This window comes from Brienomyrus brachyistius, chromosome 3 (assembly GCF_023856365.1).
Source record: "Brienomyrus brachyistius isolate T26 chromosome 3, BBRACH_0.4, whole genome shotgun sequence".
Taxonomy (NCBI): Eukaryota; Metazoa; Chordata; class Actinopteri; order Osteoglossiformes; family Mormyridae; genus Brienomyrus; species Brienomyrus brachyistius.
The window spans coordinates 7,649,821-7,672,016 of NC_064535.1; the positions used below are offsets into that span (position 1 = coordinate 7,649,821).

General features: G+C 53.1%; 1 protein-coding gene across 1 annotated transcript in view; it reads left to right on the forward strand.

Annotated features, from left to right (window-relative positions):
- The window catches only part of LOC125739485 (WD repeat containing planar cell polarity effector), a 33,567-nt gene that overhangs the window by 10,195 nt on the left and 1,176 nt on the right, over window positions 1–22,196 (forward strand). The window contains exons 2-16 of the mRNA XM_049009655.1: window positions 395–461; window positions 763–807; window positions 1,345–1,395; window positions 3,349–3,419; window positions 3,720–3,779; window positions 5,787–5,901; window positions 7,252–7,388; window positions 8,873–9,070; window positions 14,221–14,833; window positions 15,622–15,810; window positions 15,997–16,120; window positions 16,743–16,806; window positions 19,070–19,172; window positions 20,197–20,356; window positions 21,699–21,781. Of these exons, the coding sequence (XP_048865612.1) occupies window positions 401–461; window positions 763–807; window positions 1,345–1,395; window positions 3,349–3,419; window positions 3,720–3,779; window positions 5,787–5,901; window positions 7,252–7,388; window positions 8,873–9,070; window positions 14,221–14,833; window positions 15,622–15,810; window positions 15,997–16,120; window positions 16,743–16,806; window positions 19,070–19,172; window positions 20,197–20,356; window positions 21,699–21,781 (2,074 nt within the window). The 5' untranslated portion in view covers window positions 395–400. The remainder of the gene's footprint in view (window positions 1–394; window positions 462–762; window positions 808–1,344; window positions 1,396–3,348; window positions 3,420–3,719; window positions 3,780–5,786; window positions 5,902–7,251; window positions 7,389–8,872; window positions 9,071–14,220; window positions 14,834–15,621; window positions 15,811–15,996; window positions 16,121–16,742; window positions 16,807–19,069; window positions 19,173–20,196; window positions 20,357–21,698; window positions 21,782–22,196) is intronic.

Below are 22,196 nucleotides of genomic sequence, written 5' to 3' on the forward strand. Positions count from 1 at the left end.
AAAAAAAACCACGATAAAATTATTTAAAAACTTTTCCCACCTTTAACGTGACCTATAATCTGTAGAATTTGATTGAAAAACAAACAAATCTAGGGAAAAGTCTAAAAAATAAAAAACATACAAGAAGCGGGTTGCATAATTATGCACCAATACCAATATTTTGTTGAAGCATCTTTTGATTTAATTACAACATTTCGTCTTTTTGGGTTCACACCTGCCATCGGTTGAAGTGACTCTGGCGTGTGTGTGTGTGTGTGTGTGTGTGTGTGTGTGTGTGTGTGTGTGTGTGTGTGCGTGTGTGTGTGTGTGTGTGTGCGTGTGTGTGTGTATTCCACAAAAACATACCCTGTCTCATTTAGTCTCCTCTTTGTCTTTTGGGTCCATTTAACGTCAGGGATCGATGGCGTTCTGCTTGGCGGAGTTACATCTGTGGTCCACCCGGAGCGGCCTGAACGTCTCGGGTAATTTGCCCGCCTGCCCCCCTCCCCACACCTCTAGGCTTCCTTGCTAGGCTTGAGATCACCTGGGTTTGCAGGATCCCATTCTCTCTCATCATCCTGCTCCGATTCAGTCAGTAAGCACGTGCATTGTGGTTGGCAGGAGTTCTCATCAGTTTCATTTCGCTTCATAATAATAATACACATCCTGATATTCAGACTGAAAGCCATCTTTTCACATATTATTAGATAAGAGATGGGTGGGGGGGGTCACGTAATGCCAGAACCATGTACCTGCTTGTCTCCCTTTGTCTTTTCTCTACAGACACCGATATTGGAACATACCAGTACTACGATAAGGGAAAACCAGGTAAATATTCTTGCCTAGTGTTAACATGCATGTCCCACTGCTAGGTAGTCACAGGTATTCTGTACAGGCACAAAGCAGGCACATTACTCTAAGCTTCAGTAAAAACTGTGACCCAGGATGCACAGTATAAACAAATTCGCACAATATATTCCAGGTTAGAAGCACTCTGTGTTGGAGTAAAGCTGCAGTTTGCCTTTCATCCACTAGAGGGTGTTCTAGGTTTGCAGTGATCCCGGTTGGGGCTCCCTTGTCCCTCAGCAGGTGCCCCGGCCCTCAGCATATCATAAAGCTCCTTTATCTGATTAATGCCATTAATCCTGGAAGTGTCCTGAAGTGGCAGAGCACTGCAGCCAGGGCTGCTTCCTGTCTGGGGGGTTGTGGGGGGGGGCAGGTAGGAGTTCTACTGGGCCACGGCGCGGAGTTCAAGGGGAGGCGCTGAGGGCTCCCCTAGCACATGTGTGTACACACAGACACATACACAGACACAGACACACACACACACACACACACATTTAACGTGGTTTCCATTTATTTCAGCTACCCTGTTGGAGCAGCACTACTTTCAGGAGAAGCAGCAGTTGGCAGAGGGTACATCCTGCTCATTTCTCTTCTCCATCATATGAAGATGAGCAGCGATGACCTTGCCTGACCTGTAGGAGGCGGTCTCCAGCTCACTAGTGGCCTGAAACTGCTGCGCGGTTTCCCAGAATGCACGGCTTCCTCAAGGTCGGTGAGGGAGGGTGCGGAAAGGGAGCAGGAAGGCTCCAGAGTCACGCACTGAATCATCCTACCCTGATACCAGTATGGCCGTCATCCAGACACGCCTCCGAGTCAGCCTCTCCCAGTCTGCCCCCAGCAGACTGAAGCACCCTTATCAGAAGAGGCACACTGCCTCACCACCCTCCCCTAGTATGAATTAATTTATTTACCTGTTTTCACGCTTGGGGGAAAAAAAAAATCTTAATGGCTTAAAAAAAAAAAGGCTGGATTTGATTGCAGCATCTTCAAAGCGTGTTCTCCCTTTTCCTTATTAATGCTAATGTATATTCAGAAGCAGAATTCACCCGAGGCTGCTGTTAACTTATTTGTTGATATTTATTCACATCAGAGGTCGCATGAGGCTTGATTGGAAATGGGGGATTTTCGCCGATATGGGGCAAACCATTTAACTCGGCAGTTGTGGATGACACGGGAGCTTAGCGGCCGGCAGGGCCGCCTGACGCGCCCTGGGTTGGGGGTCAGAGTCCCGCCGCTTTCTGTGTGTGAGGAGTTCTCACCTGTTTGGTTGGGCTTACGGGGTGATTCTCCCTCACAGTCCACAGACATGCAGCCGGGCTCATTGGTGTCTATAAACTACCCAGAGTATGATCTTGTATTCGCGTACAGCACTGTGCAAAAGTCAAAAAGCGGTCAAAGGAAAAGTTTTAAAGCTATTTATCCGGGTAGTAAGTGCACTTTTGCTAAGAACAAAAGGCAGAATTTAGCATTATAGCATGTGAAAATTAGGAGTAACGCAATAAAAACTAGTAAAAATTTGTTCTGTTCTCCAAAATGTTACTGATGTCTACTTGGATGGTTAGATGAACGCCGCTCATCAGGGGCACCTCAGCCGTTCCATTTATTTGTTAAATTTCACTAAATTAATTAAAAAGTCAATGAGATATTGATTAGCTAACACGAGGTGCGCTAGTGGTTGAATAAAAAAATTTGTGTGTATTGGATGGTTGCTGCAAACACTGGGGCGATTTTTTAGCAGAAGCTTTGAAAGGGCAAAGCTGACACACTTTGACAGGCATAATAACATAGTTTTACACCAACATGAAGATCATTTAAACATCATTTTCTTTGACCTAAGATTTTTACACAGTTCTGTATGCGCCCTGAAATGGACAGGCATCCCATCAAAGATGCTCCCCAGCTTTCTGCCCTGAGCGTGGACATCCGTTACACCGGGATGTTTGAGTGCCAGTTATATCTTTATTCATATTTATAAGTGCGCAGTAGTGGGGGTGATGTGTGTCTCAGCAGGGTAGGCCTCTGTGCATTTGATCAGAAGGTCGTTGGTTCAAATCCCCTCACTGGCTGCGTAGTCAGTTGGGCCCTTAACAAGGCGCTTAGACCCCTGAAATGCTCCAGGCATGTTGATTAAATTACTCTGTGCTCGGAATTAAAGCCTCCATCTCTCTTGTATGTGTCTCTCAAAGGAGAACATGGATCTTATGAAAAGAAGGGTTCCAATGTACATGTACTCATACAAATGGCAGATAAAGCACCGTTTGATGGCTGTGTCCCCTTTTACCTAAGTGACTGTCATCACTGACTGTTGTAGAGTGCTGAATTGGACGTGGTATAAGGACACTTCTATCTGAGATGTTCCTCCAGACTCTTAACTGCTAGTCACATGAGAAAAGCCATGCTCCTCCTGTAGCTTCAGGACCTGGGGGTTGCTGTGCTGGGCTTAGAGATTTGAAGCGGGGGGGGGTGGTTGGGGGTGCGGGGGGACAGACCTTGTCCTCATGGCTGTCCTCTGTTCCTCACCAGGTCGCGGGTATTCCTGGACCCCTAAGAACCAGCGTCCTGAGAAGCTGCGGGACTCTCTCAAGGAGCTGGAGGTATTTGCTGTAAATAAGCCCCCACATCAGTACCTCTCTTCCGGGCCCCCGTCTCTGTCAGCAGCCCTAATATGCGAGGGGATCAGTGAGCGGGGGCCGCAGGTAAGAGTGGCCTCTCTCCAAAGCCCGCCACAGACGCAGCTTTGTGTTTGCGTCCCTCCCTAATCCCTCCTGCCCCCCCGCTCTGAAACCAGAAACAGACCCCCCCCCCAGACCACAGCAGCCTGGGTCATCCCTGGGAATGGCTGACCTGACCCTCTCATCCCATTTCTTCTCGATCTACCCCCCACTTCCTGATAGGACTTGCTGCAGTCCAGCCCATATGTCCACTGGCGATGGCGGAACGCGCAGACCTGTCAGGTACGGGGGAAACGCGCCGAGATCTTTATGCAGAAGTGTGTGCGAGCCTCTCTGATACACCAAAATACAGAGGAAGACCCTCCTCCATGTGGGCCCCCTCACACCCCTGAGTAACAAGCGTCCTGTCGCATGACGTGCCTCTCGTTGGTAACGACCCCCATATATTCCAAAACTTGCTAGTGCCCGTCGGCATTAAATAGACCAGGTGTCAGTTATGCCATTTTAATACCCAACTACTACCCCAGAGCAAATAATGTATAAAAATATCTATTTTTACGCTTTATCTGAAGAATGGCTGCATGATTATCAGGTTATACAACTGTGAGTTTTATTTGAAATTGGATCTTTTAATTCCTTTGCCCTCTGGAGTCCTGGGTTTTCTCCCACAGTCCAAAGACACACAGTTACGTGAACTGGAATCTATAAATTGCTCATTGTGTGTGTGTGTGTGTGTGTGTGTGTCTATATATATATATAGACACACACACACACACACACACACACACACACAGTTATACCTAGAGATTCTGGGCCCCTCTGATTCAATTTCAAGTATAATTTTACATATTGAAAGGCCCCGGGCTGGTGCTGGGCCCCCTGAATCTGCCGGGGTATCCACACCCCTCTGATGATCCTCATCCCGTCAGGCTGTTCCTCTATGTGCCCTGCATTGCCTGAGATAGCCCCCCCCCATGACCCTGCACTAGATAAGTAGTTGAAAGATCGGTGGATGGATTTTATTTGCTTAAGATATTAAAGGATTTACTTATAAAAATAGTTTTCATGATACAAGGCAGCACTGAAAGGGAATAAAGCCAAGTGAGAAACTGAGATGAAATGCACTCAATAGTCACCAGCAGCCCTGGACTGCGTGACGTAAAACCAGCATGTAAAACAGATTTCTTTGCCAAAAGATGGTAAAGAAGCACAGCTGTTCCCTCTGGCCTCTTACCTGTTTATTTATAAGTTTGTGTAGGCTCTGAAATACAGGTAAACATGGCATATCATGTGGAAAGAACACTTCTCTGTCAGTGATTCACCTTGACATAGCACTGTGTTACGGAGAGTCAGCAGATGGACCTCCGGCTCGTTCAGGTTATGGGGTTGAAGAGAGGACACCGTCCGTCGGGGTAGAATGATGGGCAGAGATTACCCATCCGCTGAACCTTTGATTTGCTTGATCTCAGGCTTTGCTGAATGCTATTGGTCAAGTTTGACACTGAAGGGCTATGATTGGTTAGGCTTTGTTGGATCTCATTGGTCAGATTTGACAAAGAGGACTGTGATTGGTCAGGCTTTGCAGGATCTCATTGGTCAGGTTTGACAGTGAAGGGCCATGATTGTTTGTGGTATCTAGATACAACACCAGTAAGATTGTATTGAAAATAAAGCTACACATTTCTTATTGGTCCTTCCTGGAAAAATCATTAAATGGTTTTCAGAATGAAGACTTTGAGGAAAACAGGATGATTTCCAGGTGGAGAGAGATTCTCAATGGTATTGTTGTGTTGGACAACATTGTAGACCTATCCATCTACTTCTTTGGTGCCTATACCAATGTTAACATTATCATCTACTTCTTTGTCTGTCTATACCAATCTTAACATTACCATCTACTTCTTTGTCTGCCTATACCAATCTTAACATTACCGTCTACTTCTTTGTCTGCCTATACCAATGTTAACATTACCGTCTACTTCTTTGTCTGCCTATACCAATGTTAACATGACCATCTACTACTTTGTCTGCCTATACCAATGTTAACATGACCATCTACTTCTTTGTCTGCCTATACCAATGTTAACATGACCGTCTACTACTTTGTCTGCCTATACCAATCTTAACATGACCGTCTACTACTTTGTCTGCCTATACCAATCTTAACATTACCGTCTACTTCTTTGTCTGCCTATACCAATCTTAACATTACCATCTACTTCTTTGTCTGCCTATACCAATCTTAACATTACCATCTACTTCTTTGTCTGCCTATCCTCCTACCTGCAGCTGTTGCTGAGGTCTGGGGTTCTGGTGACCCTGACCCTGACTGGGCCGCAGCTGGAGCGGATCTCCATTGACAGGGCCCTAGTGGGCCGAATACCAGCAGGCACCATCAGCAATGGTGAGTCACCTCTGCGCCCCAAGACAGCTATCCCAGCATGCACCTGGGCGCTGAGTGCTGCCACCCCGAGGGATCTGCACAGCCAAACATAATGGACAGTAGATCCTCTCTCGTCTAAGCGCCCCATAAGTAATGGGGGGCTGGAGTACTTCCTCCCATTCTCTGCTTCTCTGTGACAGAAGGTGCCTGCACCATGGCGGCAAGAACGACCGCAGAGCCCATCACACCTAATTGTTTCAGAATCGATTGCTTGTTTACACCCTAACTCGCTCTTAATCGCTTGACACTCGAGAGCAGCACGCAGTCCCACCCGTGCACTTTACCGTTCACTCACAGTGACATGGGACACCTTAATTACGAGGTGGGGGGGGTGGGGGGCCGGGGACTAGGCGGGAACTCGTCACATCTGCTGTCTGCTTACGGCAGGGGTAAGGAACAGCATCTCTCTGCTCTGAAAGATGGTGTTGGGTTACAAAGTCAAGCTTTCTCATAAAAATGTTGTTTTTGGGACCAGTGATTGTGTGTGCGTGTGTGTGTGTGTGTGTGTGTGTGTGTGTGTGTGTGTGTGTGTGTGTGTGTGAGAAAAATAACTACTGGATCCAGGCAAATTTTTAGAAACGTGTAAACGTTTCTGGTGTGATATTTCATTGCTCTTTATGTTTTTTTCAGTCCAGGGTTCAGCACTTAAGGTCTTAATTTAGATTCCATTTCATCTTATCATCAGCTGATGATAGTGATCAATTTTGCTGTGTTTTGCTTGTGGTACAATTAGAAATAAAATATTTTATAATTCTGTGAGAGAAACTCAGAAGTCTAGACACCCCCCCCACCTAAACCCTATAGAGCTGGTTTGGGATGAGTTGGATCGAAGAGTAAGAGTAAGGTAGCCGACTTATGGTCAGAACTTGTGGAAACTCCTTCAGGACTGGAGAAGCATTCCAGGTGGTTACATCTGGCTGAATGAATCCCAAAGGTCTGCTGTGCTGTCATTGAACCAAAAGGGGGCTCTTTTGAAGAGTCTATAATCTGATAAAATTTTGAGATATGGAACACTTCTCTTGATCCTGCAATACTTGACATGTGTTACTTCACTGCCTTTAGGCCTTTTACTCTAAGGTGAATAACATAGCTAAGATAGAGACAAATGCACTAAAGGCAGGTTTGTCCAGACGTTTGACTGGTACTGTAAAAATGCGGACCTGTCTGTGCATGTATTCCTGCACGCGGGCGTGTGTGTGTGTGTGTGTGTGTGTGTGTGTGTGTGTGTGTGTGTGTGTGTGTGTGTGTGTGTGTGTGTGTGTGTGCTTGCGGGCTGCTGACCAAGGCCACCGGCTCTCTCCGCCTCCCCAGCCCTGATAACGGAGCGTTTCCTTCTCCTCACCTTCATCGAGAGGAACCAGGTCTGCCTGGTCCAGCTGAACAAACGCGATCAAGGCTCACCGGAGCTCAGCCGTCGAGTGGAGAAGCTCTCGCCCTCGGAACTGAAGGTGATTATCTCCCAGCATGCCTTGCTCCATCACTAGCCTGTCTAAATCCAGGGAAATATCATTGACACCTTTTACAGGCCTGAGTATGGAGTAATTAGGTCAAAATTTACGTAATTTTTTGAATGAGATCACTCGGCCCTCCCACTTCCGGTAAAGACTGGAACAGCTTAATCTCGGAATAATTTTATTTGGCCGTATGTCTGCGTGTGTCTGCATTCTCGCGTCAGCTGGCAGGCTATTGGCCAGAGTGTGGCCCATGTCACATGACCGGAATCCATTCGGGTTCCGTCGCCCAACAGCCTGTGGAAAAGTTCAACGCGCATCGATGATGCGTCCTGCAGGTGGCGCCAGCGACTGGAATGCATGTGCCTCAGCCTCGCTGTTGGGCGCAGGGGCACCACTAGGGCGGCGCTTGCAGGCATTTCTTTCTTTCTGTGGCGTCAGTTGGGCTTCTGCCGACAGGAAAGCGGAGAGGATGGGAAAGGGGTCAAGGCCGCCCCGCCCCGGCGTAACGGAGAGCCTTTTTTTGCCGAAGATTTGGGCCACGTCTACATCGAGCAGACCTCTTTGTTGGTTATTTGCTCGTTTGTTTGATTGGCTGTTTGTTTAGAAAGCATTAGCCCCGTTTCGGTGCGCGGAGGGGAGGGGGACGGCGATTCGGATGAGCCCGATTCGTGCCGGGCCCGACACAATGCACAATAGTGCCGGGGCCCTCTGCAGGCCCCCGCGCAGCCGTTATCGCATTACTGTCAGCCTTTGTCGCACCGCGGTCGGGAATATGAAAGCAATCTGTCCTGCAGTGCGACTGGCTCCAGAAGCCGGGTCCTGATAAGGGGCCCCCCCTGGCCCCCGCCACGGTTTGGTCCAGTAGGCTAAGCTTTCAGTCTAATCCTCCCGAAAGTGGTTTTGATTATTGCTGACCAGCAACCGCTAGCGAGATGGTGGGGGGGGGGGAACCTGAGTGCATTTTTTTTTTGAACTATTAATATTTTTCTTTCTTTTATTTAAGAATGCAGATTTGCATTGGCTGCACAGCGCGGAATCTAGCGTGTGAAACTCAAACCTATGTTAGTGCCACGGAGGCAGGCTGATGCAATAATGGGTTGGTGGGGGACAGATTGTTCTGTCTCCCCCCCCCCCCCCCCTCAACTGCACAGCTCCAGCCATAACCTTGTGATGCGCAGGGAGAGAGAGAGCAGCTGACTTCAGCATACGGGGACGAGTCCCCAGAATGTGCTGGCAGAAAAGAGCTGGTTATTATTGTTATCGTTTCCACTGCAGCCTGCCCCCCCCCCTGGTATGTCACGTGTGGGTTTGTTTCCTCTCTCTGAACACCTTCGTTTTCGGGGACATTGAAATTAGAAATAAGGATTAAATATTAAAATCTGGGGTGAAATGGCAGTGGGGGGTGTCCATGTATTTTTTCTTGCTTGCGAATGCCTTCTGGCTTTCTTACCCCTTCTTTTGCTCCACCACCCCTCCAGGTCTCCTGCGCCGACCTGCCCGGCCCGGTAGGGCGTCGGCTGGACCGCAGAATCGGCCTGAACGGCCTGCAGGACATGGCGGTGTGCTGGTGGCCGGCCGTGGACAAAGAGCCCTGCCTGTGGTCCCCGTTCCCCAGCGAGGGCGACCGGGCCAACTTGGTGTTGCTGAGCTGTGGGGAGGCAGCCGGCGGCCTCAAGGTTAGCTTGGCCCCCACCCCTCCAGTCCTGTACCTGTAGTGTCATGTGACTTTATTTATGTGGGCCATCCACAGGTCTGGGTCTAGCTTCCTGGCAATATGTGCATATGCTGGTGTTAACTCCAACCTCGTTAATTAATTAAGCTCAGTTAGTTAAAGACTTCTGATACGTGGCAGCCGTCGTGCCGCATTTTCAGTCCGACAATTAGCTCTGGCGTTGGCTGATGGGTTATTGGTCAGAGCGACGCATGTGGACCCATGTCACATGACAGGAGCCCGTTTGGGTACCGTCGCCCAAAAGCCTGTGGAAATGGCTGGCGGGTTAGCAGCCTAGCCCAACTTGGAGGCAAGACAAACAAGCTATGAGGGGTTTAACGGTAAGAGCAGGAGCGGTGGAGGGGGTGGGGCGCATGGACAAAAAAGAAGCACCACGAACTACTCATGAAAATAAACGCTAAACAAAAAATCTGCAACGCCAAACATTTCCGCGGCTGTTTATCATAGTCCTTCACCTACTGCTGCTTTTAACGCTTAGAAAGCATTAAAGCCACCCCCCCCCCCCCACACCTTATTTCTAATTAAAGTGTTTGTTGTCGTTCTGTGGATCCACGGTGTGAAATTAAGCTAGCGTATTATGCGGGGACCGCCGAGCGAATCAAACGCGGGGGCTCATCAGAGAGACGGAGGCTTCAATCGCTGCAGGCTCCTTCGCGTGTTCGCGTGTTCCTTTCTTGTGGAGTTCGCTATCTGCGCGCTAAGCCAATTTTCTACTTAGCCGTAGTGAGCGTTTAAAAGTGCTGTTTGTTTCCCTCTGTGGTCTTAATTCATAGGCCTCGCCGATAAGCCGCGGCGCGGGGTGGAAACGTGTGCATTTGCGTGGCCGTTTGAATGTTTCTTTTTTTCAACTTTTTTAACGATCTGTAATCCCAGAATTTAATAACTGTAATGGGGAAAAAAAACACAAAAAAGCACATTTTTATTTTAGTTTTTTTTTTTTTTTTTTTTGCATGATTGCTTTGCACTTTGTTTTTTTTGTAATTTTTTGTTTTTTTTTTGGTCCAGTTTATCAGTTCATTGCTGAGCGTTTTTAATTGCGTTTAACGTAGGTTTGTGTTTGACAGACTGAGCTTCTAATTATTTTTGTGTTTGGGGGGGGGGGCTTCTCTCACTAAACAGGGGGAAAGAAAAACAGCAGGTAGCCAAAGCAGGATGGAGCCTCACACACTGATGCTGAGTCTGTAGGTGGCAGCGATCACATGATCTTAGTCACCCTGCCTGAGCTTTGGTGGTGGGGGTGGGGGGGCGTTACCTCAGTCGGGCCGGACTGTTGTGTCTCAGAAATGTCCGTGGCATGTGGGTGACGTCATACAGATCCCCATCTTTCCTGCTTCCCAGCCCTCCTTCCCCACATTCACTCCATCCTTCTCTCTCGTTCTCTTTTTCCTTCCATCCCGCTGCTCTGTAAGCTGAATAATTGGCACTGTGGACAGGAGCTGGCCACTCAGCTGGATGACCCGGGGTTTATCTTCTGTGCCACAATCCTGGGGGGGGGGGTGTTTGAGGAGTGCAGAAACCCTACCGCCCCGCTCCCCTGCCTCCCCGCTCCCCTGCCGCCCCGCTCCCCTGCCTCCCCGCTCCCCTGCCTCCCCGCTCCCCTGCCGCCCCGCTCCCCTGCCTCCCCGCTCCCCTGCCGCCCCGCTCCCCTGCCGCCCCGCTGCCCTGCCGCCCCGCTGCCCTGCCTCCCCGCTGCCCTGCCTCCCCGCTCCCCTGCCTCCCCGCTCCCCTGCCGCCCCGCTCCCCTGCCTCCCCGCTCCCCTGCCTCCCCGCTCCCCTGCCGCCCCGCTCCCCTGCCTCCCCGCTCCCCTGCCGCCCCGCTCCCCTGCCGCCCCGCTGCCCTGCCGCCCCCGCTGCCCTGCCGCCCCGCTGCCCTGCCGCCCCGCTGCCCTGCCTCCCCGCTGCCCTGCCTCCCCGCTGCCCTGCCGCCCCGCTGCCCTGCCGCCCCGCTCCCCTGCCGCCCCGCTGCCCTGCCGCCCCGCTGCCCTGCCGCCCCGCTCCCCTGCCGCCCCGCTGCCCTGCCGCCCCGCTCCCCTGCCGCCCCGCTCCCCTGCCTCCCCGCTGCCCTGCCGCCCCGCTGCCCTGCCTCCCCGCTCCCCTGCCGCCCCGCTCCCCTGCCTCCCCGCTCCCCTGCCGCCCCCGCTGCCCTGCCGCCCCCGCTGCCCTGCCTCCCCGCTCCCCTGCCGCCCCGCTCCCCTGCCGCCCCGCTCCCCTGCCGCCCCGCTCCCCTGCCTCCCCGCTCCCCTGCCGCCCCGCTGCCCTGCCTCCCCGCTCCCCTGCCGCCCCGCTCCCCTGCCTCCCCGCTCCCCTGCCTCCCCGCTCCCCTGCCGCCCCGCTCCCCCTGCCTCCCCGCTCCCCTGCCGCCCCCGCTGCCCTGCCTCCCCGCTCCCCTGCCGCCCCGCTCCCCTGCCTCCCCGCTCCCCTGCCGCCCCGCTGCCCTGCCTCCCCGCTCCCCTGCCGCCCCGCTCCCCTGCCTCCCCGCTCCCCTAACGCCCCGCTCCCCTGCCTCCCCGCTCCCCTGCCTCCCCGCTCCCCTAACGCCCCGCTCCCCTGCCTCCCCGCTCCCCTGCCGCCCCGCTCCCCTGCCTCCCCGCTCCCCTGCCGCCCCGCTGCCCTGCCGCCCCGCTGCCCTGCCTCCCCGCTCCCCTGCCGCCCCGCTCCCCTGCCGCCCCGCTCCCCTGCCGCCCCGCTCCCCTGCCTCCCCGCTCCCCTGCCTCCCCGCTCCCCTGCCTCCCCGCTCCCCTGCCTCCCCGCTCCCCTGCCGCCCCGCTGCCCTGCCTCCCCGCTCCCCTGCCGCCCCGCTGCCCTGCCTCCCCGCTCCCCTGCCGCCCCGCTGCCCTGCCTCCCCGCTCCCCTAACGCCCCGCTGCCCTGCCTCCCCGCTGCCCTGCCTCCCCGCTCCCCTGCCGCCCCGCTGCCCTGCCTCCCCGCTCCCCTGCCGCCCCGCTGCCCTGCCTCCCCGCTCCCCTGCCGCCCCGCTGCCCTGCCTCCCCGCTCCCCTAACGCCCCGCTGCCCTGCCTCCCCGCTCCCCTAACGCCCCGCTGCCCTGCCTCCCCGCTCCCCTGCCTCCCCGCTCCCCTAACGCCCCGCTCCCCTGCCTCCCCGCTCCCCTGCCTCCCCGCTCCCCTGCCTCCCCGCTCCCCTGCCGCCCCGCTCCCCTGCCTCCCCGCTGCCCTGCCTCCCCGCTCCCCTGCCGCCCCCGCTGCCCTGCCTCCCCGCTGCCCTGCCTCCCCGCTGCCCTGCCGCCCCGCTCCCCTGCCGCCCCGCTCCCCTGCCGCCCCCGCTCCCCTGCCTCCCCGCTCCCCTAACGCCCCGCTGCCCTGCCTCCCCGCTGCCCTGCCTCCCCGCTCCCCTGCCGCCCCGCTCCCCTGCCTCCCCGCTCCCCTGCCGCCCCGCTCCCCTGCCGCCCCGCTCCCCTGCCGCCCCCGCTGCCCTGCCTCCCCGCTCCCCTGCCGCCCCGCTCCCCTGCCCCGGTCAGGGCTCCCGATGTCGCCCGGACTCACTGTGACTTTGCGCCTCATTCAGCTGAATCTTTGTCAACCGAGAGAAAAAACAAGGCAAAGTTCCCACCCCCCCCCCCCGAATGCCCCCCCCCCGTTAGCCAAACCAGTGCTCGGCTTGGCTCGTCATTCTCGGGGCTGTATTAAAATGACGTCAGCGGCGGAGCCAGGTGCCATGTTTTGTACTCGGGGTGGGGGTGGGTGGGGGGGGACATGTTTCTATTGACTTTGGTGCACTAATCAGTTTCCGCTTATATGCGCTGCGACCCGGTAGCCGGAGATTATCCTCATCTGGTGGCTGTCAGGCCGTCACGCCAAAGGGGGCGACAATCACGAAGGCGGGAGCCACGACGCCTGGCTGGCAGCCGAACTAAAGGCATCCCCTTACCGGGGCACTGGCCCCATCTGAAAGCTGATTGGCCCCTTTCTCCTGTCACTCACTGATTTTAAAACATGTCATTGGCTAATGGTAAGGTTGGCCCCTCTGTATGAATTATGGTTCCTCTTATATTGCCCACCTTAAAAAAAGCATCGGTTCTGACCCAGTTACAGACCCTGAGACAGAGCGACTAACCAGAAGTTTGATAACTTAAAGATGTGGTGGCGTTTATGGATGGAGCCCGACGGTGCACAGCCAGCCTCACTGGGCCCAGTGTGGGATCCAGTTCAGAGCTGTGGGCTGTTGCAGGTGCAGTTACGCTAGCCGGCCACTGCACATGCTGGGCCGCTGTCCCAGGGTCCCTCCTGTGCTCTGTCAGCACTTCATTTGCCCCCCCGCTACTCTTTCCTCGACAAGCCTTTTTTTTTCCCCATTTCCCATAATCCCTGGGGACAGCTCTTGCTGCTTCCCCCAGGGATCAGCCCAGGGGATTATGGGAGAAGAAATCATCTTGCCTGCAAACAGACAGGCAACCCGCTTAATACCTTTTCCTCTGGCACCCGCTGACAAACGTGGGGGGGAGGGGGTGCAGATTTACGGATTCTGATCCGCAGTTGTGTCCGGACGGCGAAATGTGCCGTGGTCATCACAGGGGTCCAACCACATGCGCTGTCAGATAGGGAGAGTCCTCCTATTCTCACAGGTTTGTGTTTATAGACTGGGTCTGTTCTGGAGTCGGTGCAGCTGAGACACTCGCGGACCTCACTCTGGCGAGCCGTGGCCCGAATTGCCGCCCGTCAGGGCTGCTGACGTCGTCCTCGGCTCATCCTGCTCCTGAATCAGACCTGAACTTTCTAACTCTCTCCAAAGCAGATTATGCTCTGCTTCGTATTTGCAAGAATATTTCCCATATTAGCTAAAGATATTTTCGCTCGGGTGAAAAGACCACTGAAAATACTGTAATGTTTTTCACTGTTCATGTTTTTCACCAATCATGAACACCGAATAACTGGTGCATCTGTGTTGCGAGCTGGGAGGGAGTGAAAATGCGGACAGTGGGGGTCCTCAAGGACTGGACTGAGAAATACTGAGCAACAGGACCAAATGCTTCCCTTTATTGAAGGCGTACAGGGTGTGTGGTGGTCTCCTCATGAACTTCTACCATGGTGATGTCATTACAGACCTGTACCTCATAACGCCTGAACCATGGTTCTGCAGGTTCTGAGCTGCGTGCGGACCGAGGGCGACCCGCTGGACTGCTGCTTCAGCCTCCGGCAGCCATACCACATCCTCACGCTGGAGCTGGTGGCCGGGGGGGGAGGGGCAGTGCTCAGCTGCAGGTACGAGTGCGCACGCGGACGCCCCCAGCGCCTCTCCACGGACCGCGTGTCCATATCTGCGCGGCCCACTTGCTGGTGCCGCGATCCGGCCGAGGACTCACTGCTGCTGGGCCTGTCCGACTCGTGCCTGGTGCTGCGGGACGCCCGGCGCGATGCCCGCCATTCTGCCCGCACGCCCATTCTGCCCTCACTGGCGGCCTGGCACCCTGCCGGTGCCTTGGTGGCCATCGCCAGTCCCCAGGGTGAGCTGCAGTGCTTCGACGCTGCCCTGACACCCGTGGGCTTGCGGCTGCTCACAGAAGACCTGGCGCCACCCCCTGGCCCCTCCCTCTGCCTGTCTCGACACATGAAGGCCTCGGGGGGGCTGGTGGGCCTTCAGTGGGCCACGCCCACGCTACCCGCTGCCCCCGGGACTGACGTCACCCAGGTGTGCGACCTGCTCGGCCTCAGCTTTCATGGGGGACCCCTGGGAGTGCTACGCTTCAAGCTGGGTGAGGACCCCCCCCCCCCCCCACCCCACCTCGCAAGATCCACAGTTATTAGGCTGGATGCCACGACAGCGAAAAGCGTCAGACCTGATTTCAGTCTGTCTGCGTCCACCTCCGCACTGAACTAGACCTGTTTTATTTAATAACGTGATTACTGTCTGAGAATATTGAACAATTAAGTGAATGAGTCAGAGTTTCGGCAGATAAAAAGTAAGATACAAAGTAAGATACAAAATAAGACAGTGCGTCTGCTCATCAGGAAGAAATGACTTGGGAACAGAAACCGCTTGGGTCACCTGCTTAGGTCCTGAGCAAAGTCCAGGGGCTGGTCTGTAGGTTAATCCCCCTTTCCCATGCTCCTCTTTGTTAATCCCCTGAAGGGGGTGGGGGGTTTAATCCGAGGGCAGACACTGACGAAAGACTCGGGAGCTCTGCCTGACGATTGACCGGCATCACTGGACCCTTTGTGGCCCCCCCAGACCTGGCTGATAACTGTCGCATTGTCATTTTTCAATGGCCGATGTCTGACCCCCCACCCCCCCCCCCCCAGCTCCCGCCTACTTCACTACGCCTCCATTTTAATTCAATTTTAGATTTGGGCCGACTGTCACCTGGCTGTCCCTAATGAGCGTCTCTCCTCCTAGGCGATTTGGGGGCTGTGACAAGGTGCAGATTTGCTAATGCTAAAATGCTGATGCTAAGCAGCGCAGTCATGCCAAGCTGTCACTGCACAGCTGTAGATCTTATCTGGCTGCCTGGCTGATGTGTCCGATGTGGCGTCCACCTTCCAGGCGCCTTGACCGGTGGCCAGCTGGGGCCAGCAGAGGTGGTTCAGCAGAGGCTCCGCTGCGGGCAGGTGGAGGAGGCTATAGGCCTGCTGGGGACCATGGACTGGAGCATCATGGGAGGGGAATGCTACCGAGTGCTGACCGGCATCTTGGACCACCTGTTCAGGCTGGAGTTCAATGCGCATACAGAGGGTGAGGATCTCAGGGCCTGACGTCTGCAGTAAATGCAGGCCTTGGGTCTCTCCTCGATGCGGCATCCCTGTCATTTCTGAGCTGGGGTCTAAAGACGTATGTCTCTCATTCAGCTTCAGATGCTGGTCTGGATGCCCCCTGACCTATTGATGATATTCCTGTCTGTTTTTGTTTTTTGGTCTTTAGCTCAGCTAGAGGCTACTCTAGGCATGTTCTACGCGCCGTCTACGCCTCTGTCGGACATGGTGATCCTGGAGTACCGGGACTCCATCTGCAAGTATGCCCGCAGATTCTTTCACCACCTGCTCAGGTGAGTGCCCCCTGGTGGTCTTCCGCATGCACTGCGTCATGTGAGGTTAATATCGGACTCCCAAGGGCAGGACAAAAGAAGAAACGGAGGCATCCATAAAGTATTTCAATTACTAGACAAAAATAAAAAGAAACCGCTTCAAAGCTTCTTCCTTAAGGTGGCGCTATCCTCACGTTCTCACATCCGTTCCCTTTTGTCCTGTGGGGTAGTACAGCACTGGGATATAAGAGGCTGGGTTCCTAATGCGATGAGAATTTGAGACGCTGTCTTATCGCCCAACTGTGTTTACGTTGACGTAAAGCAAAAACCGCATTCTTTTGGTCCAGTATTGGCGGAAGAGTTTGCAGCGGGTGTGGCGGAGTTATGCTCCCCGGCTGTGATGCACATTCTGACTCTGAAGCCTTCGGCCTGCGACCAAACGCGTCACTTTCGTATTGTCTTTCGCAAAGCCCTTCACCCCTGTCCTCTGCATCATGGCACCTCTATGACTCGCCCATTGATGATGCCTCTCGAAACTCAGTCAATCTAGAGATTCCAAAGGCAGGTTCTCACCGCTACTTTTACATGGGTCTCCTCCGTAGACGTACTTTGAATTCTTGGTCTGTCTGAATTCCATCTCCAGGTACCAGCGATTTGAGAAAGCTTTTCTACTGGCGGTAGACATCGGTGCCAGAGACCTTTTCATGGCAAGTATCTACCACGTGTTTTATCTATTCACTCATCTTCCAGTGTAGAAAACACTAAGTAGGGGAGACCCTGGACTGCATGTCATCCCCCAACCCCTGATTTTTATATTATTGTGGCCTCGATGTCTTTTGTAGCATCAGAATGTAATCGAACTGCATTTAGCACCTTCAGGTTCGCTCGATTTTTCACTGGCTGATGAGAATGGGCTGGAAACGGTCCCAGTCGTGGCTCCAGTGTCAGAGCTTGGGGCTGTTCCCCTCCCCTCCTTCCTGTGCCTCGGGGTCTGCTGAGCCCCGTCTGATGTGTGTGCCGTGCTGATGTTCCCCTCATTCCTGCCCCGCGCACTCTCCTGTAATCAGACCCAAAGTTTCCGGCTCATTCTGCACCAACGGGTTCCGCCGTGGGGAAGATCGAGCAGGTGGGGGAACCTTGAAGTTGGGGGGGTTGGGGACTCATATCTTGCAAGGAAGTAAGAAATTATAAATGTTCCCATAAGTTGCTTTTGAGGCGCCAAAGAGGGACAGTGGGTCTACGGGAAAGACCAGAACCTTTCATCCCACATCTCCTTCAAAGAGCCGCAGAATTGAGATGGAACAGTCTTTGGCACATGGGCAGATGCACGTGGAGGTCTGGTGCTCCAGATGGGTCTCCTTGTTCCATCGACAGCATCTCTTAGGATCACGGGCTGTCCAACTTGCAGCCCCGAGGAATCCGACGATTGTCGTTAAAGAAACAAGGTGACGAAAGAAAGGTCTTTGTTAGCTGAGACGCATTTTGTGTGAGGGGGGCGTTGGCACATGCTTGAGTATTTTTGGATTTTCTTTAGACTGCATTCTCCGGCTCCAATTACCCTTCGATGGTTCGAGGATGACGTACCCAATTAGGTCACCCGTCAGCTGTCAGTGTCTGCATTGTGTGGCTGCTTTGTTTGTTAATGACTCTTGTACCCCACCTTTGCCTCCTCGGGGCGGTCAGGCACAAGGCCCGACGTCGCGGCACTCCAACACTGTCTCGTTCTGTTAGACCGGAGTGTTACCGACTGACAGGCCAAAACAAGTGTCATACCCTGTTGATGGGTGGAGTCCTCCAGGTATAATGTGAGATGAGAAGCAGCTCTTTGGTGTGTTTTGCTCGCCTGATCATGCTTGGAAGACTCTGCTCATGAGTGATTCAGCAGACATGGCTGTGCGTTTAGTCCAGTTTTTTTTTGTAGGGAAACCTCTTATTGGGTTTTGCGTGGTTGTGCTATGAATGTTTGTTTATTGCGAGGGCAGGTCACTCTACCGCTAACATCAGATCTGTTTACCACATTTATATCGGCGTTTATAAGGTTCCGCTGAGCAGAATCGACCAACGCAGGCTGGCCAGCCAGACCAAAGGTGGCCATATACGAGACGGAATCGAGCACGATGGCGCGAACAATCTGCCGCATACTTAAAACGACGCCACCCGCCTTGTATTCTGTCACGCCACAACCCTAGAGGGCGCAGAATGTTTTCAATGCAGCAGACCCACATTGGGAGCACAAACAAACAGACTGGGGCAAGTGTGCGAGTCACTTTAATAATGGGTATGGCTGCTCTTTAAAAATGGAAGTTATAGTACCTATTATATTAATTTACACTGTTTAAAGATGTACATGGTGCGCTGCAAAGCATGCTGGTAACTGCATAATTAGTCCTGCTGCCAATCGTGGACAGGGGGCGGGAACAGAACAAACAAACAAACTTTGCCTCGGACCCTGTGTCGAAACAGTGATAACGGTTCATAGAATATCGTATTACCAAAAAAATGTTGATTCTGACAATTTTTGTTTGAAGTATTTAGCCATTTTAACAGCTGGGAGTGGTCACAGTCATGTAACGATCAATACCATAATTATGATCACATTACTAATTCTGACCAGCTTACTTACTGTAAGAATATTATAGTTGGTTAAGTTAACTGTGTTAAGATACCTGTTTGTAGAGATGGAGCAAGTTTCCTCCAGACACTCTGGTTTTCTGCGGCACTACAAAGGTGCGTGCGTATGTGTATTTTTTTTATAGTCCAATTTACAATCACAAGTGAAGGTTTGCGAAAACAGTGTGGCTGATTTAAGAAGCTGCAGCGCGTTTGATCCCTGGAAATCTGATGCATCGCTTCAAACGGGTCACTTTCCTTCCAGCTCCTGCCACAAACTTGACAACCGGTAAATGGACAATTGTCATCGGAGTCCAGATTCATTTTAGATTAAGCTCTTATTTTGCTTTACCCTCAAAGGACATCCATTACGTGGCTGAAGATAAGGGGGAGCTGGTGCTGGCTGAGGTGGCGATGAAGAAAGCCAACCAGATCGACGCAGACTTTGCAACCACAGGCCCAGGTAGGAGAATAATGAAAAATGTGGTAAAACATTTGATGCTCCATACGGCTTCCTGCATCTTGCAGTGCAGGGGTCACGCTCTATACGGCTTCCTGCATCTTGCAGTGCAGGGGTCACGCTCTATACGGCTTCCTGCATCTTGCAGTGCAGGGGTCACGCTCTATACGGCTTCCTGCATCTTGCAGTGCAGGGGTCACGCTCTATACGGCTTCCTGCATCTTGCAGTGCAGGGGTCACGCTCTATACGGCTTCCTGCATCTTGCAGTGCAGGGGTCACGCTCTATACGGCTTCCTGCATCTTGCAGTGCAGGGGTCACGCTCTATACGGCTTCCTGCATCTTGCAGTGCAGGGGTCACGCTCTATACGGCTTCCTGCATCTTGCAGTGCAGGGGTCACGCTCTATACGGCTTCCTGCATCTTGCAGTGCAGGGGTCACGCTCTATACGGCTTCCTGCATCTTGCAGTGCAGGGGTCACGCTCTATACGGCTTCCTGCATCTTGCAGTGCAGGGGTCACGCTCCATACGGCTTCCTTGCAGCCTGAGACTCTCACTTTTTAGTTCCTAGTGCCCCTTGTGGTCGGAGGAATGTGAATCCAGCGTGAATTTACTGCCAAAGGCAGGTGAATTATAGGATGGAGAAGTGATTTGGGCTGCATGGAGAAAGCGAGTGAGGAAGAGCTGTTGTAGGGTGGTGGATCTCGTTTGGGAGCAGTGAGGGGAACCTGCTGTGTCTCACTGTTGAGGGACCTCCATACTGAGTGTGGAGTTCTTTGGTGTTCGAGAGCTTCACATCTGTGCTCTGGCGGTCTCCATCCACTCCCCCCCCCACCTTATCCCACCTCTTATGGTCTGAAAAGCCTATTGACTCCAGTGCTTTAAGGAGGTGGTCCTCAGCTTCTCGACCAGGAGCCAGCGATGCATTCCGGCTTCCTTTGATCCCACAGGAGGCTCCTATTGATCCCAGGCGAAGTCCCTGGGAGTTCTGGGGGGTTTTCTTGTGCTGATTTTGTTTGTGTTGCCAGGGGAGGAGCTGCATTTGCAAGGAACAGGGAGCCCTTCTGTGACTGACAGCGTGACGGAGCAACCCGGAGGCAAGGCAGCGAACCGGAAGCCACCGTCAACAGCCAATGACAGGAGTCGAGTCCCACCGAGTCCACGCTGTCAGGAAAGTGTGCCTGCCCGGTGAGCAGGCCGGCAGGCCGAGTTTGTGCGCTGAAACATCCCCGCGAGTGTCAGGAGTAGAACACCTGAGTGGTGATGCGTGTTAATGTTTTAAGGAAAGAAACTGATCTGAGATCAGTCATTACTTTTAGTGTAGCTGTTATAAGACATGGTACAGTTCACAGTCACTAATCAAAAGGCCACATTTCCGACACAGATGTGCTGTACTGGGCTTTTTCCTTCTTCCATGTTTTTGGGAGGGGTACTAATAGTTTTTGCTCCCCCCCCCCCAGTCATTTGGCTTAATGTGGATCCCCGTGTATTACTGCAGACCGGCGCTCAGCATTTCACCCTCGCAGGCATTTCATGGTTGGTGACAGTACAGCTGCTGACTACAGGGTAGCCACATGTTCTTTAAAGCCCCCCCCCCCACTACCCCGCCTGTCTGCCCCCAAATCCTCTATCCCCTGCACTGGCCAATTTAAACAGGCGCAGCCCAAAAAAGATGGACCAACTTAAGCTCCTTTCAGAACACAGAGTAAGAGGGTTACGGCAATTTGGCAGCCAAAGCCTCGCTATAGCCGTCCGCGGCCGTGCCAGCGCCGGAGTGGGGGGAGAGCTGATCAAGATGCTTTAGAAGAGATAATGGCGCCTAAAAGGAAAAAAAAAAAAAAAGAGGCTCCCCTTTGCTCCCCCCGTCTCTCGTTAGTTTTTGTTTTTCCTCGAGCAATCTAATCTGGTCTCAGATGAAGTTTCATTGTCGCTTATGGAAAGCTAGTGAGGCTTAGCGAGATTCGGGTGGGGGTTCCAAACTCAACGCTAGGTCAGCGCAGCACCAGGGAAGGGAGGAAAATCGGTTTTGTGCCGTCTGTCGTATCCCGTGGGGGATTTCTCCCCCCCGTTGGCATCCGCTGTTACTGTGGCTCGGAGAATCGCTTGATGTGTCTATTTCACTGGAGGAGGGGCACGGGACCTGCTGGCAACAGCTCGTGGGCAAAGCCCGTTTCCTGTATCTCCTTACACACCTGCACTTTGGCATGAATACCAAATTACAGAAGTATGGTACCGGTGGGTTAGAACCTTACGATCCATCAGCCGGTAGAACCTAACAGTACTTCACCGGAGGTAACATTTACATTTTTATTTATTTTATCAAAAGAAAGCAGGCTCAGTCTCTGGAGAAATTAGGGGGTTAATCGCTCTGCTCACAGCCCAATGGTGAAACAAACCATGTGGCTGACCCTGGGATTCGAACCAGCAACCTTCCAGTGATAGACACAGTAACCACTCCCACTGGCCATCCTGCATCTCTGAGAGTTAGGGCTGTTTATGAAATGCCGTGCTCCTGTTTTCCTGGCTGCAGTGTGACAGCAGGAAGCCGAGCTCAGATGGGTGTATCCTCAAGGATTGCAACAGGAGACCGAGCCGGACCCCGGACACAAGCAGGCAAGTGACCGTAGCTGGGCCTTCATTGGTCAAGGAGATTTCGACAGCACATGCAATCATGGATAATGGTCTCGATGGGATGCAGAAAAAGTCTCACAGGATCTGTTCAGTTACGAGATTAGAGGTTTGCTGAGCCATGGTGTCAAGAAGGGCCCAGTTACTTAGTAAAGTGCTACAAAACCTGGTCAATACTTGTAATATTTATACCATGATACTGAATGCAGCTTGCTGAATATTGCTGTGTCTAGGAAGAGGTCAGTGCTTGCATAAGTTCTACAAAACTTTTACAAAAACTTTATTCAATGAAAAAGAATCTCACGGCACTTCTTGGAGAGCGAGTCTTGAACTTTGCCGGTGACACTTTTATCTTCTGTTAGTCTTAGTATCAGTTCTCACATCTGAGGGGCATCAAGTT